Source organism: Lupinus angustifolius, chromosome LG19 (assembly GCF_001865875.1).
Source record: "Lupinus angustifolius cultivar Tanjil chromosome LG19, LupAngTanjil_v1.0, whole genome shotgun sequence".
Classification (NCBI taxonomy): domain Eukaryota; kingdom Viridiplantae; phylum Streptophyta; class Magnoliopsida; order Fabales; family Fabaceae; genus Lupinus; species Lupinus angustifolius.
In genome coordinates, this window is record NC_032027.1 from 17,643,795 (window position 1) to 17,662,373 (window position 18,579).

An 18,579-nucleotide genomic window follows, 5' to 3' on the forward strand; every position below is an offset into this window, starting at 1 on the left:
CAAGAGAAAATAGAAAGGTGAGAGAGTGTGTCTCTTCTTCTTCTTCAGCTTTAATAGTATATACGGTGAGTTTTGCCGTATATCTACGGTGGATGGTAACCGTATATTATGAATCTTTGCATGCTTCACCAACTCTTCATTAACATAAACCCATTAACTCAAATTCATAATGCAAATGTAATTGAAATTTTCATCACCAAAAGACTCCACCTTTGATTGTTTTTCTCCAACCCAGATGATCAAACAGTGGTAATTTTGTTTTTTGTGATTATGGGGTTCCTCTGATTGTTTTTTCTGTCTCTGGGTTTGTTTCTATTTTTGTTTTTCTTGTGTTTGTGTTTTTGTGTCAAAGGGTTGTGTAGTTTATGAGGAAAAAGATGAGAGATAATGTGAATGATGTTTGGGAGGTTGATGAGCTTCAAAGGTTGCTTGATGAGGAGATCCCTTTAGCAACATCACACATTAACAACAATCACAATCTCCTTCATCATCATGATGATGATGATCATGTTTATGGTAATGGTAATGGTATTATGTATTATGATGATCCTTTTAAGTATCCATGTGTTTCATCTCCTGTTAGTGGTTTCTCTTTGGATTCTGTTGGTGGTTCTTCCTCTAGTTTGTTCTCTGCTATGCATTCATCATCAGACACTGGATCACCAAATGATGGTTTCGTCGATGAGTTAGGACTCGCCGCAAATCTCAGTAAAATGTACATTGCTAATCAGAAACCAAATCCTAATATGTATCAATTTTCATTCAATGGAAATGACCCAATGAGTGTTCGCACTAAGCATGGGGATTATAACAATTTCAAGAGAGATTATGTTGGTGATCGGGGGTTTCGACATGAACCTGAAATGAAATCAGCATTGTTAGGACTAGGCCATGACTATAAAATGGCTAATTTATTTAGATCACAAACATTTCCGGGGCGGCAAGAGAATACTTTCTCTCAATTAAATAGCTTTCGTGATTCAATGCATCCTCCAAGGCACGTGAGGCAGCTGATAAATGATGACCATTGTAGAGGAAGTTTGAAAACTGAGATCGCAGCTTCTTTAAGCAGAAATCGAATGGTTGATGCTTCACTTTATGCGCAGAAGTATGGAATGAATTTGATGGAAGAACGGGGTATGCCAAGATCGTCTGACTATTCGTTTTGTCGTAATTTAAGGCCTTATATGAGTGATCAAGATTCACTACACCATGGATTTCCTCCGTGTAATGAAAGAACTGTGCCACCTTTGAATGCTAGAATCGCACAAGGAAATCTAGATACAATTACAAGTGAGGGGAGCTTCATCCTACAAGGTGAAATTTTAGATTATGGTGTGAGCAAAAGGGGTTCAGATCGATCAAGGTGTCGGAACGCTGTGAGTGAAACTGGCATAGACATCCTGCAACGGGTCGTGGGAGCTTGTGAAAATCCTATGAGTCCTAGGATTGGTTACCCATTACCTTTACTAACAGAAGTTCGAGGTCACAATGTTAATTCTCTATCAGAAGTTCGAGGTCACATATATTTAATAGCCAAAGATCAGTATGGCTGTAGGTTCCTGCAAAGAATGTTTGATGAGGGTACACCAGACGATGTTCAAGTGATATTTAATGAGATCATTCATCATGTAGTGGAACTTATGATTAACCCTTTTGGGAATTACCTGATGCAAAAGTTGTTGGATGTGTGTAACGAAGAGCAGAGGATGCAGATCATACTCATGGTTACCCGAGAGACAGGGCTCATGGTTACCCGAGAGTTAGGGCAGCTTGTCAGGATCTCTTTAAACCCTCACGGGTAATCATGCAACTTATGTAACACAAATATTGAAATTTTATATTTGATTGTGTGATGTTGAATTTGACGTTACCTTGTTTGTTCTGTCAGCACTCGTGTGGTACAGAAGCTGATTGAAACTCTCAAAACTAAGCAGCAAATTTCAGTAGTTGTATCAGCTCTTGAACGAGGATTCTTGGTTCTTATCAAAGATCTTAATGGAAATCATGTGGTTCAGCATTGTTTGCAATGCCTAAGCAATGAAGATACCAAGGCATGACTTTTACCATCCTTAAGTATTTAAAGTTTATACATTTGGATAACAATCTTTTACACGATGTTGCTATGAGCGAATAGAAACCTATCTGCTTAGTTCACTCTTATTGCTATGTTCTTACAACTTTTGGATCGATTCATGGTAACTGATAAATGACCATCTTGTGTGAAATATCACAATTGCTTTCCCTCAGTTTCATTATGTTCTCAAAGTTTATATCTCATGCTCCTTTATATACAACTCTTCATTATGTCACAGGTTAGCATAATGGTCAAGTATTGTTCTGTTTTACCGGCAGTTATAATAGCTCGGCTAAATTGTTTTAACCCATATTTTTATTTGCCTCGTCAAGACTTATTTTTCCCAACATATAATGCCCATGCAATGAAAAATTGTGGACTGACCACGTCATGATATCTAAGCATGTAGAATTACTTATTTCTGTTCACTTAGTTTGCACTCTTCCTCGTGCACAAAATAGACTAAGCTTGTTATTTCAAATAAGATGTTGGATATCACCATGTCAATTTGACTGTAATTTTTCTTGACTATCCGTTTGTTTCATCAATTTACTCATTTATGATAACATGTATAATGATTATGTCTGCCTGCATTTTATCATTTGTGGTGAGGTAATTGTTGTGTCTGTGCTTCATTTTTATTGTTCTTTAACTTACAGTTCTAGGCTGCATCTTTTACCTCCCTTATATAGTATCGTCAAATATAGCAGCAGGATACACAATCTTTTAATTTTTGTGTTCCTGATAAATAAAATGTGAGAGGCTTCCAAGAGCCGATTTAAGATGTCGATTTCATTAAAATTGTCATAATAAATTAAAAATAATTACTTTGTGATGATGATCTATGGTAAAGGGCTTTTGAAGTATTTTTTTAAGTGGGGTCTGTTGTGATGTCAATTGTGTAGTTTAAGGATAGGTATATATTGTGTAATGAAAATGTTACATACAACAAAAGGCAAGTTCCATCTCACCTGGAGAAATGTCGTTATAGAATCCCATTTCACATTTAAAATTCACTAAGAATTTTTATGGATGTAAGCTTTTTTATTGGCCCTAGTTCAATTGATAGCCATGCTGATTGGGCAGGTCAATTAGACTCAAATGTGATTCCTTTACCCCTGATTGTTGTGGTTTGATGAAATTATGCAGAACATTGTGCAAAAAATTTGATTTCGTATGTTTTTTGCATTGAGCAGTTTATATTTGTTGCTGCTGCAAAGTATTGTGTTGACATTGCAACTCATCAACATGGATGTTGTGTTCTGCAAAGATGCATTGGTCATTCGAATGGGGAGCATAGAGAAAAACTGGTCGCTGAAATATGTTCCAACGCACTTCTGCTAGCTCAAGATCCATTTGGGTAATTATTCAAAGAGTATCAGATGTATAAAACATGGAACATTCTTCATAGCTAACTTTTTTATTTAAGAATGTCTACTTTTCAGACTGCAACACGTATAATTTGAAACCAAAGTCAATATATAATTATCACCTATTTTGCTCCATCTATTTGTGGAATTCCTTAAACTATGTGGTGTTGCAGTCCATCTGAAATAGCCATAAACATTTTTTTATTCATACGGAACTGGTTTTTCCCCCTACATATTTAAGGGCTAATTGTACATCGAAAATTTTCTGCACTTTGATCTTTATGAAACCAGCTTGTACTTTGAGATATTATTATGCTTCCCTTATGATTTTCCACCCTTTGATCTCATGATTATTTTTGCCTTCTGCAGAAATTATGTCGTTCAATTTATCTTGGAGTTACGGAGTCCATCTGCCACCGAAAATATAATTTCACAATTCGAAGGGAACTATCTGCACCTGTCAATGCAAAAGTTCGGTAGCCATGTGGTTGAAAAATGTCTTGCTGTATTCAATGACGAGAATCGGTCAAGAGTAATTTTTGAACTCGTCTCTGCTCATCGCTTCGGACAGTTGCTTCAAGATCCACATGCAAATTATGTTGTTCAATCAGCTCTTCGACATTCTAAGGTTTGTAACATGACCACCTTTTTTCTTTGCCACTTCGTTTGCTTCTTCATATTTTCAATCCCATCTTAACATTTTCGGCGGCTTCATCAATGAACATTTCGATTTCTTAATCTATTTGTCATTTTATCTTCCTTCACTTTTCTCACAATTACCATTACTTCTAAACTAGGGCCATGTGCATAGTTCACTAGTTGAAGCGATCGAGTCTCACAAGACAATATCACGAAATAGCCCGTATTCGAAGAAGATTTTCTCGCAGAAGCTGTTGAAGAAATGATGTATATTCTCCCCTCATCAAGAAGTGTTGTTATACATAAAAAGTGATTTTGGAATCTGCCACTACAGTTATATATATGTGTGTATTTGTGGGCTTTGCATGGTTATTTAACTGTAACTTGGGATGCTGATATAACTATACAAAGAATCTATTATCTAGAATTGCTTTTCCATCTGCTCATAAAAAAAAGAAGAAAATAGAGAGAATCAAAGAGCAGATAATTTTGCTTTGAATTATATTTTAGACATTGTATATGTACTATGATGTTGTTTTGTATCTCAACTTCTTGAATATTATATCATCATGTTAATTATGGTATTATCACTGGCTTATAATGTACAGGGTATAGAGTGTTAGTATATTTACTGTGACTGGAAAAATACTATGTTCATAGTTTTACTATTTCATTTCACCTTTTATATTCTTCCTCCGAGAAAAAAAAATGTATGCACTGTTTTGTTCATGATTTATGTTTAATTATTATTAACTCTTAAAAATAATATAAATTAATAGTAAATGATATATTGATCATGTATAAATATTTAACCTCATAATACATATCCTAGCATTAAGTTTTTATTTTCAAAACTTTTGTAATGTTACAATTTCAAGGCTTAATCAATTTATGTGGTCATTTATTTCCTCATTTAATAATTATGCCTATCATTAATTAATTATATTTTTTTCTTCTGTCTTGAGAAATAAATAGGTGTATTTTATTTTAGTAATACTTTCTCCTAATTCATTAATCTAAATAATAAAATACATCTTTGTATTATTTAATGTATCACTTGTTTCTCATTAGTTATAAAAATAAAGCATGAATTAAATATATATTAATTTTACATTTTTCACCAATAAAAATGAGATATACATAAAATAATATAAAGTTTGAGACAAAACATGTGTCATAATATATATTATATAAAATAGACTAAGTAAAACACTATAATAGAAAAGATTGGTGGAACAACATTTTGGAAAAGTGTCTAACCAAATACTTTTATTAAATAGTACCAATAGCAGTCAACTTTAATGGCAGTGCCACTAACAATAAGAAAACTATTTCTTCCATAGTGTAACACATGCATTGTCACTTGCCTTTTCTAACATGTATTCTCATATCGGAGGTAATCATGTTCAAGTCTGGAACATTCACATATGAGGTTAACTCTCTTAATAGTTATTTTCTCTATCCAAAAAGTAATATAAAAATACCTGAACTAATACCGGTTACTTTGACACCTGCCATTTGTTTATATAAAAAATAAGCAAAAAGTAAAAACAACTGTATTATAAATTTTTACACCGATAATATATAAATACCTCTTTAGTATAAGTAATAAGAAATGAGGAAAAATGATAGAATATAGAGGAAACATAGAAGAAATGTTGCACTTCCACATAACTTTTACACTATTTTTCCACCCTTGTTGGCTTAATCCAATTATAACCTTATTTAAGTCCAACATCTTTTTCTAAGTGCTACCATGTCAATGAATTATGTATTTGAATATATATAAATAAAAAAATAATTTAAGAAGGTTGATTATGAAGTGGGAAGTGGCCACGTGTGTTGGTCGTGGACCAATAGAAACACAGGAACTGATAATATAGGATCTGAAGCATCTCTTCACACGTGTCACTTTCTCATACGTTCTCATTTTTTTAATTTCTTTTCCCTTTTATTGCATATATATAAGTTGAAGTTAGGATAGAAAGATTGAAAGGAAAAACTGAACTACGCTCAAAATCACTTTTTTTTCTCCCTCTCTTAAACTTATGATTTTTTGGTAAAATTTCGATTATAAGGTAAGTTAAGTTTAGAATCTATACTTCTCTTCACACTTCATGCTGATTTCTCGTTTTAGTATTTCTTTTATTTTATTTATTAATTAATTTAGTTGTTATTTTAGCTGATGAATATGGAAACTAAGTTTCTTCAATTGAGCTTATTTATTAATCAGTAACAAGCTACTATTTTTGACTTATTTTTTATGGGGTATTGGTTCAAGTGGTACCGCTAGGAGAGTTATCGGCTTAGACAGAATTGCTTCAAATGCGAGATAGTGGTGGGATACCAAAAAAACAAGCTACTATTTATGACTTATTTTTTATGGGTAAGATTTTTTGGCTAAGTGGAGAATGAGAAAATTGTGCAGCTTTGGGGTTTGAGAAGTGTAGGTTAGGGAAGAGATATTGAATACTATTGACCTCAAAAGATTCATGGAGTGAAAAAAATGGCTTTTTGTAGTTACTAATAAGATTCCAGAAACACACTAGTTTTGAAAAGTTAGTTGTTGAGTGATGGTGCATGTAGCTGATGTTACTGTTAAGGTGAGGCTACATTACTTGTTAAATACTAAATTTGAAACTTCAATTTGTTTCCTTAATTCCCTGTACCCTTTATTTGTATTAAAAAGCTTGGTCGTCGTTAACTTGTCAGGGCTGAGTTAAGCTTTCATGAGGTTCAGTTTGAGTCTTGCAGTGACATGGTTGAGATTTTCTATGTTGGGTTGATCATAAGGTCACTCTAAAACCCTTTTTTTGGCGTGAAGTGGTTCGATGTTGGAACAACTTTCGGGTTATCGTTTGTTTTTCGTTTCTTTTTCCTGCTTATGCCAGAAGTGTGGAAGAAATTTATAGGTCTGTTTGTGTTACAGCTTCAAGGTAATGTTTGGATGGATTTGGTGAAAATGATGATCATATATACACTTGCTGCTGACAACCATAAGAATCAATTCGTAATAAAGGGTGATAACGAGTTGGGTTTGGGAGGGGAAGAAAGGGAAATGGAAGGCTCCAGAGTCATCTCACAACTGTATTTCATGGCTCTGAAGCCTTCCATTTCCCTTTCTTCCCCTCCAAAACTCAAATCGCAAATAGACCCTTAAGGAACCACTTTTAGTGAATATTTGAATAGCTATGGTACTCAAGGTAAAGAGGAATTAAAAAGGGAAGCCCAATGCAGGAGTTTCACCCCTAGTGGGGTTCGGAGAGGGTGAAAAGGAATTATACTTAAGAAATATGTCTTAAAATAATAATAATGCTGCAACAAGGTTTATAGTCTCACACACCTGAATGTGCATTTTCTTCATGTGATAGTGACTCTTGCAAAGAAATGAAAAGGCTAACATCAAATGATACAAGGATGTCTGATCAATGTTTCAAGAGCAGTAATATAGATTGTTGTGGTACCGAGCTTTGTGCAGATGATATGATCTTGGGCGACAAATGTGCTGTAGAAGATGATAGTACGTGTCAATATCCAATTAATCAGACATCCCAAGATGACAATGAACTCAGTTTTCTTGATATTGATGGGTGGCTGGATATAGGAGACTTTGAAGATGTTGACATGATGCCGTATGCAATTCTCCTATTCAACAGAAATTGACATCTTTCCTTTTGTTTTGAAATACTAATCCATTCACTGCGATCAATATCATCATATAAATATCTGAATATCACTTTTGAAATTGCAGAAGTTGTGATTTAAACTTCGGAACGGGGAGTCTCAATAATGAAGAGCAGTTCTCCTGGCTCTCGTCTTTGCATGGTGCTCAAGGTTCTGATGATGCATTGAAGTCTGACTTCACGTTTTCATGTGCTGAAATGAGTCCATTGAAAGGTATACCAGATTATAATATGGATTCCAAGGAAAACATTGGAGGTCTTCCATTCAACGATTCCAACAAAAAAGCATCCTCCGTTGATAAAAAAGTGAGTTGTCAAATGGATGTTGATTGTAATGGTGACTCTGCTCCATTCCTAATGGTCAAACAATCAGATAAAAAATCTGGTAATACAGTTGTCGTGGTGCCCAAAGAAAAGGTTGATTACCATTTCATTTTATTTACATTCTTTATTTTTACAACTTGGAGTCTGAATTCCTAATTTCTAAATATGGAGCTATTGTTCTACCAACTCAATATGAGTGCATTTGTTTGGGATCATCTCTCAACAAAATCACTTATTTTTTGAGACGAAAATCACATATAATTAATATATTGATGTATGTTTGGTTAAGATTTTTTCAATAATTAGAATCTCAAAGTAATTAAGTTCTGATTATAGTCATAAATTAATTTGAGTAATGTCTAACATGAGTATCTTTTCAAGTGAAAAGTGATTATTTTGATTTTGATCAAACACAAATTGTCTCTGCTTTACACTTAAAATCTATAAAAAACACTTTTTACACAATCTAAAAATCACTTTTTTTTCCGCTTAAACAAATGGGATTATTTTACTAAAACATTTGGGGTACATATATTCACTTTTACATAATGGTCTTCTCAAAGGCATGTGACATAATATGTTTTACATATTCCTCAAATCTGGTGAAGATTGTTAATGCCATTGAGTTGAGTTACTGAGTATATATACATACGTGATGAACTACACTCATGCATGACATTTCAAGGTTAATCATGTTGGAATTCTTATATTTAAGAGTAGGTTTCATTTGAACTCGAATATAATGGCATACCCACTTATTTAAATGAGGTTTATAGTTTAAGAAATTTAATAAAATTCTATCAACAGCTCCCAAAACATTTTATTTTATGGAACTGAAATTCTATTCAACTTAAAAGGTATTTAGCATCTTCGTAACATGATTTTATGGTATAATCATGGCCTACAAATTTTCATCCTGACTAGGATTGTAACTAAGAATGAGTATACAGTAAGCGGAATCTAGTAATTACCTCTTCTATTTGGTATAAATTATGTTTTTTCATGTTTCTCCATTTTAACTTTGTCAATGGAAATTTGAGCTTGACATTTATGTAACACTCAAAAATTCGAGACCAGTTGTTCCATTTTCTGGGTAATTTATCGAATTGATCTGGTTTTCAATGTATTTTTGTAGCAGGAATAGACTAGTGTAAATTCGTGGTCTATTTCATTAGTATGAATAAACTGAAATCAGTTCTCTTAATTTGTATATCACAGTCTATTTGTATTACAGTTGCAGTCGAAGCTACAAATACCATCACCGGGATCGCAAAAGATTGGTTACCTAGAAAATGGTGATTCTGTTTATCCCTATACTCCAGAGAAATATGCAGATGCAAAGCAACCCTATGAAGTTTCTTCCGGTGAGGTTACTTCTCTTGATAGCATCCAGAAACATAAGCTAAACACAAATTCTGATTCTTTAGGTTGCATACAGACACAAGCTCCTAAAATGCACCCAGACTACATCCATGCTCCAAATCATACCTCTCCTATTTCGACTTTATCTGGATCAAGATCTGAGCACGGTGGACATATACTTGCTGCTTCTCTTAAGGAATCATCTTATGCATCAAGCATTGAGAGTTGTCATGGTCATTCTTTGGAGCCTGCTTCATTGAAAACAAATGTGAAGAATAAAAACTTGCACCATCGCCACAATGGACATATGTTAAGTAGGAGTTTCAATAATGAAAATATAGCAAATCAAATTCCATTTCACAGTCCAAGTTCAGCTCAGCAGATAGGTTATCAGTTTGAAAATGAAGGTCATAGTGAAGCTCACAGAGTTAGCCTAGGGTTTTCACCAGAAATAGAGTCATCTACTGTGCAGGAAAGCTCATCAATGAGCTCTGCACTGGACCAAACCTCGGTTCAAGCAACTAACTTTTGCCAGCTGCAACAGGTCATGGATCAGGTATTGGAATCTTTATTCTGATGTTCAAGTTCGATCCTATTCGTTGATAGATTTTAATCTTGAGAGGAAAGAGCGTAATCACTCAGCATTGCACTATAAACCTATTTAGTCTAAAGGTGAGCTTTGATGGCCACAAGTTAAGCTGCGTCATAATGAAAAACTATCAGGAAAAAAATCACTCCTCCCTGGTGGGGGTTATTTTCCAAGTCTAGTGACTGAAGTTTGGCATTGACATTCGCATTTTTGGGTCATTCTAATGCATGTAATTTAGTTTAGCAGTTTCTTCGAGATCTTCAGTACACTTCCTTAGAGATATGAAATTGTGTCGGGTGAGTTGGTGACTCTATGACAGTTGAATGTTGGGCGTTGCGTAGGTTACTGATCTTTGAGAAAATATACTTTGATTTGGGGTGTTTGTTTTGGGTACAAGATGTGGTGTTTAACATGAACTTAATATAAATGTGATAAACTCTTTCTGATGTTTGGGTGAGTATTGAAAAATACTGAAAGGCTTTTAATGATAGAAGCTATCATTAGAATAAAATTTTTAGGAGAGCCTACATAACATTTTTATACATTTATATACTTTAAAATATTAATGAAGGAGAAGCTCGGTAAAGGAAATGCAAGAGTTGTTTCTAAAAGTTCTTGAATGAAAGACGCACAAGAGTGATATATTTGGAGAGTTTAAACACTAAAAAGGATGACCAAAATCATAATTTTACCGTGAAATTCAAGAATTTGAGGTCAAAGAACTGAAAGTATCAAAGGGCCTTTTTAACTATTAGTCTTCACAATTTGCCATATTGTTTGATTGTTTTTTATACTCTCTTCTTAAGTTAATAGTTCAGTAGTTCCTATTTGGGTCTGAGTTTGGTCTAGATTGGTCTTGTATTAGGGTATGCTATGCATTTTTCAGTTTATTCTAAATGGGTATATTACAGATGACATAGACAAAATCTATATTATCTAATACTAAAAGTTGTTTCTGGGTTCCTAGTTGTGATAAGGTTATTGCTTATTGCTTCAAATGACTTATTGCTTCAAGTGTAGAGACTTGTATAATTACTTTGGTATACCAAAATTCTGCTTGACTGCAGTTGGATATCAGAACCAAACTGTGCATAAGGGACAGTCTATACCGCTTGGCTAAGAGTGCTGAGCAAAGACTTGACAACTCAAGTATAAATGGTTGCATTGGAGATGATGTTGATGCCTGCAAAACAATGATAGCACGAAATGCAAGCCGGTATTTATCACTTTCTTAGCTTCAAATTTATATTTCTCCACTTCTATGTAACCGCTATGCTCAGCCATTTGAATGTTGGAGTGACACAATGTGTTTATTGTAAGTATAACACACAGCTTCATTCAGGTGTAACGGATTCATGGACATAGAAGCCGACACAAATCCCATTGATCGTTCTGTGGCGCACTTACTATTCCACAGACCCTCAGATTCATCAATGTTGCTCCCTTACACTTCTACACCTTTCAAAACCAACGGCACAGTATGCTTTAATGATTTTATTATATTTTTAAATAATCTGTCTCGATTCAATGAAATAGAAAGCTATTGTTTTGTCCTGATCTTATTTTCTGATTTAATTGACAGACACATGGATCAGTGATCAACCCACCAGTAAAGACTGAGAAACAGGTTTGTCAGGAAGATTCTTCTACTGGAGTGGGAAAAAAGTCTTAAGGGTGTAAACCTTGTAACTTAGGTGTACAATGTAGTTTTGAAGTCTTATATGATGTCTAATTACATGGGGTTTACTTAGATCCCTTTGTTAATCTGTCATCCATTTTTGCCTTGGACGTCATAATACTAATGTATGTTTGTGTTGATCATTCTGTAAGGGTCTGTTTGCGAGTTGAATTTTGGAGGGGAAAGAAGAGAAATAGAAGACTTTAAAGTCATCTCACAAGTGTATTTCATAGCTCCAAACCTTCCATTTCCCTTCCCTCCCTTCCAAAATAGCTCGCAAGTAGACACTAAACCGGCATTACTTGATTCAGTGGATTGTACCATATTAAAATTTCTTCTTGTGTAGCACTGTAGCTAGTTAGCTATATTGGATCTTATTGCAGCACATTTGAATTGGAATCATATGGGATTTATGACTGTCACACTTGAATGTTGATTGAAAACATAGGAGGTCATTCCTATCTTCTAGATTTATTTAATAAAAAAAGTAACCCTTCTCGATTTTTTGTATTAAATATTTTGAAACATAATTTACAAGATACTCATTTCAAAATTTTAAACAAACTAGTTCAAGCTTCAAAGAAACTCAATCTTCATAAAGAAGAGTTTCCCTATTGAATTATATGTAGAATCCATTAAAGAAAAAGGAGGGAAAAGAATAAGGGAACAAGTAAAAACTTTTCCAGTTAAAAGTTCTATGAGAAGTGAACTATTGCTCCATACATCAGATTATACTTTAACCTTTCTTGCATAGTCATGTTCAGGTAATTTGTAAACAATCACATGCTGTGCTGCAATAGGTTGTGCTATTAAAGAGGCAATGCCAAAGTCAGAAACAAGAAATGTGTCATTTTCTTGAAACACTACATTTGAACACTTCAAGTTGCCATGGGACATGGCATTGAGGTGAATGTACTCCAATGCTCAAGCCATTGATAGTTTTGACTGCCAACTAAAATGGATCATGGTTTCCACCTCTACAATCTAATGATCATATCAAGGTAAACTCATATCCTTGGTTTGAAATTGCTAATTCAATGTGTGGCAAAAAATCATTGTTCAGTAAGCACTGTTATAGGTGTAATTACTCTAGACAACTTTCCATTTTATAACTCAAAATACATTCCTCCATTTTATAACTCAAAATACAAACCATATCATTTTCAATAGGAGATGGTGACATGCGTTCCTCATGCAAATTTTAAATTATTTTTAAATAAAAAACTTATAAATCATAAAATTCACTATTACACCTCATATTCCAAGTATTGAAGAGGATCCCAACCCGCTTTCCTATGGGTAACACCCCAACCTTGACATGCGACACATTGATCCATGAATTTATTGAGCGTGCCACCTATTAAAGCTTACTGCCACCTATTAAGCTTACTGCCACCTATTAAGCTTAGTGGTAACGACTCAATAGAATCAATGACTATAAGTCCATGAGGTCATGAGTTCGAGTCGCGCAAGCTCCCTTTATGGGGAATAAAATACTGCAGAAAATACTTAAGCTTAACAGATGATACATTCAATAAATACATAGATCGATGTATGGCATGTAAGGCTGGGGTGTTACACTATGCTTGTGGTTTTAGAAAATGAATGGGTCATGTCAAATATGAAAATTGACTTATGGGTGGGAAAAATAAGCTTAAGCTTAAGGACTTAAGGGTATGATATAACATTTTTGAAAAATTTGAGGTCCAAAACAAAGTAAAAGAATAGAATGGGTAGATAGAGAATTGGGCCGACAATGGATCCAACAGTAACATGGGATCCTCCGTCCTTGTTTCTGTCGCCTAAACACTACACATAAATGCTTCTTCTTCTTCTTCTTCTTCTTCTTCTTCTTCTTCTCTTCACCATTTTCACCATTCTCATCTTCAACAATGGCACCTTCTTCTCTTCTCTCCAACACTTTCCTTTCTCCCATTCCCCTTCCTTCTTCCAATTCCTCTCACCCCAAACCCTCATCTCTTAATTTCCCAACCAACACTTTCAGATCTCTTACCCATTTCAACAAAACCAAAAATCCAACACCTTTCACTACCTTTTGTTCCTCCGATTCACTCAAAGATGATTCCTCAATACCCATTGAATCAAGTTCGTTTTTTTATCTCTATATTTTCATTTCATGTTATGCTTTGTTACCTCCCAATTTCATGTTTTGTTCTTGCTGTTGTAGGGTATCCAGCATTTCCAACTGTTATGGATATCAATCAGATTCGTGAAATTTTGCCTCACAGGTTTGTATTACTTCATGTTAATATATATTCCATTATTTTTTCCTTAGTTTTTAGTCCTATTATTTTGGTTTTAGTCATTGTTGATTATGTCAACATCACATTCGGTCACATCAATGATTAGTAGGTTATGTATCTAGGTTTAAACATATAGGTACTAAAACCAAAATTTGGAATATATGACACCTAAAATTGCCGACCCGAGATAAAAGTTTGGTTGTTGTTGTTGTTGCTGCTTGTACGGGACAAAAATCCAAATATAAAAAATAAAAACATATTTAAGCTCATATATAACTCACCATTTTTCATGAATTGTTCTATAATATAATATATATAACTGTGGCTGTGTATGGTTCAGATTTCCTTTCCTTCTGGTAGATAGAGTGATTGAATACAACCCTGGAGTTTCTGCAGTTGCTATTAAGAATGTAACAATCAATGATAACTTCTTTCCTGGACATTTTCCTGAGAGACCTATCATGCCTGGTGTTCTCATGGTTGAGGTAGTAAACACTATACTCACCCTACCCTTTTTACTTTTGAGCTTTTTTGTATTCCCTTTTTCATATTATATTTATGTTTTGTATACATTTGTTGATATGGTTTTACGATTCACATGCTTTATGCACTATGACTATGGTGAGCATTTTCTTCCCCGAAATAAAACAGAATGTTAGCCTTACATTCACTACGAATATCAGCTCATCTTTTTGCTTACCTAACAGTAACTCATTAGAAACTTTAAGAACTTATATGAATCTTGCATCTGCAAAATGACATAGTCATTCATATGGACTATGTATGAAGTATCATGCTTGCAGTTGTCATGCACCCTTCATATTCCTAGACCTTTTTGTTTGCCGATTGAGTGGAACTTTATTTATATTTATTTTGTACAAGATTTATTTTGAACTTTATTTATATTTTGTACAAGATTTCGTAAACAGACAGTGGATTAAAATGGTTCTCAGAAAGTTTCTATTGGATTGATGTTATGTTGGTGTGATTCCTTACATTGAAAATTTGTTGCAACGAAAAGAGCTCTGTCAATTATAAGGGGTCCAGCAGCAGCAAGATATGAGAAAATCTATTAATTTGCTTAAACATGAATGGTAAAGATTTAGGGTAAAGTTACTTAGAATGTTTTTGAAAATTGAACATATTGTTGCACAAGAACATGGTAAAAGAAATTTAGGATCAGTAAAATTGACCATATTCCTTTTTGTGTCTGAGTGTTTATATTGAGTATTTTGTATAAATCCTTATCTTATATGGATATTGCACAGATATCAGCATCAGAATAAATAACAGTGACATTTCTTCACTAAAACAGTTTTCTGGAGTCCTTTCATAATATAAAAAATGTCGGGGCCATTTGTATATGTTTCAGAACCTGCTTGATTTGCAAAAACATTTCTGAAGTTCCATTTAATAAGTCAAGGATGTGTGATAAAAACATCAGTGCCTCTGTAATGTATATCTTAACTATGTCATACCTGGCCAGTAAGAAAGTAGAGGAAAGAAATGAAAGAAATAGTATATGATTTCTGTTGCAATATACTTTCGAAGTGGCGATGAATATGATGAGAGATCTTTTGCTGCAGGCATTGGCACAAGTTGGAGGTATTGTGATGCTGCAACCTGAAGTGGGAGGTTCTCGCGATAATTTCTTCTTTGCTGGAATAGACAAAGTGCGATTCCGTAAACCCGTGATTGCAGGGGACACCTTAGTTATGAGAATGACACTTCTTAAAATGAGAGTTGGAATAGCAAAGATGGAAGGGAAAGCATATGTTGGAGGTGAAGTTGTGTGTGAAGGTGAGTTTTTGATGGCTTCAGGGAAAGCATAATTGGATCCTTATCACTTCAAACCAGAATAGAGTTTATTTTGCTTCATTATTTTATTATTAAATGGTTCTGTTTTTCAATGCCTGACTTTGTAAACTTTACATGGTTTCATTTTCTATGAAATCTATCTGAATATTTTGTTCTTCATGGCTGTGATTTGCTTGTTTAATAATCCAAGGGATGAACACTTTAGCCTTTAATCTTATGTTTGTGTTATTCAGATTTGTTAGAGCATTTATTTATGGCAATCCAAGTCACTTTACATTTTTTAAAAAGGTGAAATTAAAATTTACATGGGGTCTCATAAAAAATGAAAACCCGAAACCCAAATTAGCGGCGTACCAAATGCCAATCAAATTAGTCCTTGGTAGAAAACAATGTTATGAAACTCGGACCGGTTGAATAGATTGTGAACCAAGCACTTAACCTGTCTGAGACACTCATTTGATTGGCCTTGTGTGATGTGTCAAAACTGGTTTCAGCCTAAAAAGTCAATCAATTTTTTTAAAAACACTAAAATGACATCATTTTTATGAGGGAAAAAATCTAGTTCTTTCAGAACATTTGTTAGCATGTATTTTAACAAAGCCTTAGCCAATATAGTTATTTAATCAAGTACTTGTATCATGATAATATTTTTATTGCAATGATAAAGACACTTTAAACATTATGTGTATTGGCTACATAGTCACAGGCAAAGTACATTTTTAAGCCTCCAAATATCTTTTCCTAAAGGAAAATGATATATTTTTCTGATAATACTATATTTATTAATGATTGATTTACAAGTTACATATGTCACTTTTTTTGTGGGTAAAAGGATTAGTAGAAGCTAAACATGGCTACATTACAGACACAAGGTGCATGCATCCAAAGCATAGAATATGAATTTGTCATGTGAGAACATAGCTGCTATACAGAACAAAGTTTCATCTAGCCTCTCAATTCAACTATATCTACATCAATTGTTCTTGTTTTGTTTTGTTTTACAAGCCAAGAACACCAAGTGGTGTTTTCCCTTGTCCAGCTTCAAAGTAGAAAGTAAGCATAGCCAACATAGCAATCCTAGCATGCTTAATCTCAGCAAATTTCAATCTTTCTACCTTCTCTGTATCTGCAATGTAAACACCATCTTTTATTGTGCCAGCAAGGCTCAAAGGGTCAAAGAATTTGCCCTCAGGGTAGCCTTGATCACCCGTGGCGTTGGCGAAATTCTCGGCGGTTTTCGACCATGGAGTGGCCCATTCCACTGACTGTGAGTCTGGGTTGAAGAAGTCCACCCATCTTTTGCTCTCTACCCATCCCATGAGAAGTAACTGAGTACCTAGAAGTGTACCAAATGAGAAAGGAGCAATTGCATTAGGGTCAGCTCCAGCCTCAAACCATGGAACTCCACTCCATGCTTGGCCAACAAAGATGCCTAAAGCTGCAGCCATTGCCCATCTTCCATGAATCAGTTCAGCTTCTCTGTACCATTTCAGGAATGATGGGTCTTTTCCTAGGCCTAGAGGGTCAAAACCATAATCACCTGCTAGCCTCCAATTTAAACAATACAATTAGTGAGTCTTGTCACGTGTCCCGAACCGATCAAACTTTATGAAATAATATTAAAATATTAATTTCTAATTTGGAATACCAAATGAGATATGAATGAGGACATGTGATCTCCATCTTTTATTTGGAACAAGATGGTGAGAATAAAAAACATGCCCTAATGCATGAGGGCATACTTCAATAACTTTCACGTATCCGTATCCGATACTCCTGTACCATATCAAAATTACTTTTTTGAAAATAAATAATGTTTAAATCACATACACTCCGGATGAGACTAGTTGAAATAAGTTTATGGGAAAGTTAATGAGAATTACTAGTCAAAATAGATTAACAAAAAATTGCAGTAACATATTATAGCGAAATTGTGGGAAATGGTAGCCAATTATCACAATATAAAACTGTGAACCTTCATATAAGCTCTTTTTAGCTATAATTTTTTAGTAAGGTTATTAGTAATGTTTATGAAATAAGCTATTTTTAGTCTTATTGAATAAGCACTTTGCACTTAATTAAACTGATTACTTTGGTCTAGTAGGGTAACACCCCTAAATCCCCAAGGTTGATGGTTCAATTCTTGAGAGCGACACTTATTAGAAATGCAACCACGAACCTCGAAAGATATTAATTCCTTACCAAAAAAGATGAGGAAATACAGGAGCCATCAAGCCATTCAGGGTCAACTAAATTTCCACCACCTTTAACAGCAGGGATCCATGATTTTTTGGGTGCAGCAGAAGCAGCCACATTAAGCCTTTTAGGACTAACAGAAGCACCAACTTTCCCTATAGCACTAGCTAACAGGGTTTGACTCTTCTTTCCTCTACATAAGAAAGAAGATCCCAACACTGCACCAGATGTTGCAGCTGCCATCTTTCTTTTTCCTCTTATAGAAATTCTTGGGGGAGATTCAAGGAGAAAAGAAAATAAATGCTGCCTTGAAATTTGATGGTTTTGTTAGTAAATGAACACTTGGAGTGTGATTTTATTTATGTGTGGATGTGAAGTTAGAGAAAATCTAATAAGTGTATTTCCTTAACTTTTTGGATAATGAATTAAATAATTTTGGATTTCGTAGTTGTCCCTTTCAATAAATGTGTCTCCCCAAAATCAAACTCTCAACTTTGGGATATAGTAAAGTCTTAAACAACTGGACCTATACTTTTATGGTTTAATAAGAGAATATGATTGAAGGGCATGCAGGACAAT

At 34.3% G+C, this 18,579-nt stretch overlaps 4 protein-coding genes across 6 annotated transcripts; 3 read left to right on the plus strand and 1 right to left on the minus strand.

The window, feature by feature from the left end:
* Window positions 1–4,533, plus strand: LOC109334390 (putative pumilio homolog 7, chloroplastic). The gene is made up of 5 exons (XM_019570140.1): window positions 1–1,801; window positions 1,892–2,054; window positions 3,274–3,437; window positions 3,817–4,075; window positions 4,245–4,533. Exons 1-5 carry the CDS (start codon window positions 366–368, stop codon window positions 4,350–4,352), a joined length of 2,130 nt encoding a protein of 709 aa, XP_019425685.1. The 5' UTR covers window positions 1–365; the 3' UTR covers window positions 4,353–4,533.
* LOC109334391 (protein LNK1-like) lies at window positions 6,123–11,906 on the plus strand. 3 transcript variants are annotated; one of them, XM_019570141.1, is made up of 7 exons: window positions 6,123–6,164; window positions 7,458–7,718; window positions 7,838–8,186; window positions 9,328–10,011; window positions 11,112–11,260; window positions 11,387–11,522; window positions 11,627–11,906. In XM_019570141.1, exons 2-7 carry the CDS (start codon window positions 7,474–7,476, stop codon window positions 11,714–11,716), a joined length of 1,653 nt encoding a protein of 550 aa, XP_019425686.1. In that variant the 5' UTR covers window positions 6,123–6,164; window positions 7,458–7,473; the 3' UTR covers window positions 11,717–11,906. The 3 variants fall into 3 exon arrangements, with proteins under 3 accessions (XP_019425686.1, XP_019425687.1, XP_019425688.1); XM_019570142.1 differs by having other exon boundaries at window positions 11,112–11,217; window positions 11,380–11,522; XM_019570143.1 differs by lacking the exon at window positions 11,627–11,906 and having other exon boundaries at window positions 11,377–11,488.
* Window positions 13,575–16,036, plus strand: LOC109334838 (3-hydroxyacyl-[acyl-carrier-protein] dehydratase FabZ-like). The gene is made up of 4 exons (XM_019570813.1): window positions 13,575–13,828; window positions 13,911–13,971; window positions 14,327–14,471; window positions 15,573–16,036. The coding sequence occupies exons 1-4, from the start codon at window positions 13,615–13,617 to the stop codon at window positions 15,816–15,818; spliced, it is 666 nt and encodes a 221-aa protein (XP_019426358.1). The 5' UTR covers window positions 13,575–13,614; the 3' UTR covers window positions 15,819–16,036.
* LOC109334884 (chlorophyll a-b binding protein CP24 10A, chloroplastic-like) lies at window positions 16,649–18,395 on the minus strand. The gene is made up of 2 exons (XM_019570874.1): window positions 18,029–18,395; window positions 16,649–17,352 (listed from the first exon to the last, which is right to left on the minus strand). The coding sequence occupies exons 1-2, from the start codon at window positions 18,241–18,243 to the stop codon at window positions 16,803–16,805; spliced, it is 765 nt and encodes a 254-aa protein (XP_019426419.1). The 5' UTR covers window positions 18,244–18,395; the 3' UTR covers window positions 16,649–16,802.

Excerpts from the sequence above, each read along its gene's own strand:
- LOC109334390 (XM_019570140.1), top strand. The coding sequence starts at position 366 with ATGAGGAAAAAGATGAGAGATAATGTGAATGATGTTTGGGAGGTTGAT. Across the intron at positions 2,055-3,273 it reads TAAGCAATGAAGATACCAAG|TTTATATTTGTTGCTGCTGC; the intron begins GCATGACTTTTA and ends TGCATTGAGCAG. Across the intron at positions 3,438-3,816 it reads CTAGCTCAAGATCCATTTGG|AAATTATGTCGTTCAATTTA; the intron begins GTAATTATTCAA and ends TGCCTTCTGCAG.
- LOC109334391 (XM_019570141.1), top strand. The coding sequence starts at position 7,474 with ATGAAAAGGCTAACATCAAATGATACAAGGATGTCTGATCAATGTTTC. Across the intron at positions 10,012-11,111 it reads TGCAACAGGTCATGGATCAG|TTGGATATCAGAACCAAACT; the intron begins GTATTGGAATCT and ends GCTTGACTGCAG. Across the intron at positions 11,523-11,626 it reads CTTTCAAAACCAACGGCACA|ACACATGGATCAGTGATCAA; the intron begins GTATGCTTTAAT and ends TTTAATTGACAG.
- LOC109334838 (XM_019570813.1), top strand. The coding sequence starts at position 13,615 with ATGGCACCTTCTTCTCTTCTCTCCAACACTTTCCTTTCTCCCATTCCC. Across the intron at positions 13,829-13,910 it reads CTCAATACCCATTGAATCAA|GGTATCCAGCATTTCCAACT; the intron begins GTTCGTTTTTTT and ends TTGCTGTTGTAG. Across the intron at positions 14,472-15,572 it reads CTGGTGTTCTCATGGTTGAG|GCATTGGCACAAGTTGGAGG; the intron begins GTAGTAAACACT and ends CTTTTGCTGCAG.
- LOC109334884 (XM_019570874.1), bottom strand. The coding sequence starts at position 18,243 with ATGGCAGCTGCAACATCTGGTGCAGTGTTGGGATCTTCTTTCTTATGT. Across the intron at positions 17,353-18,028 it reads CCTGAATGGCTTGATGGCTC|GCTAGCAGGTGATTATGGTT; the intron begins CTGTATTTCCTC and ends TTTAAATTGGAG.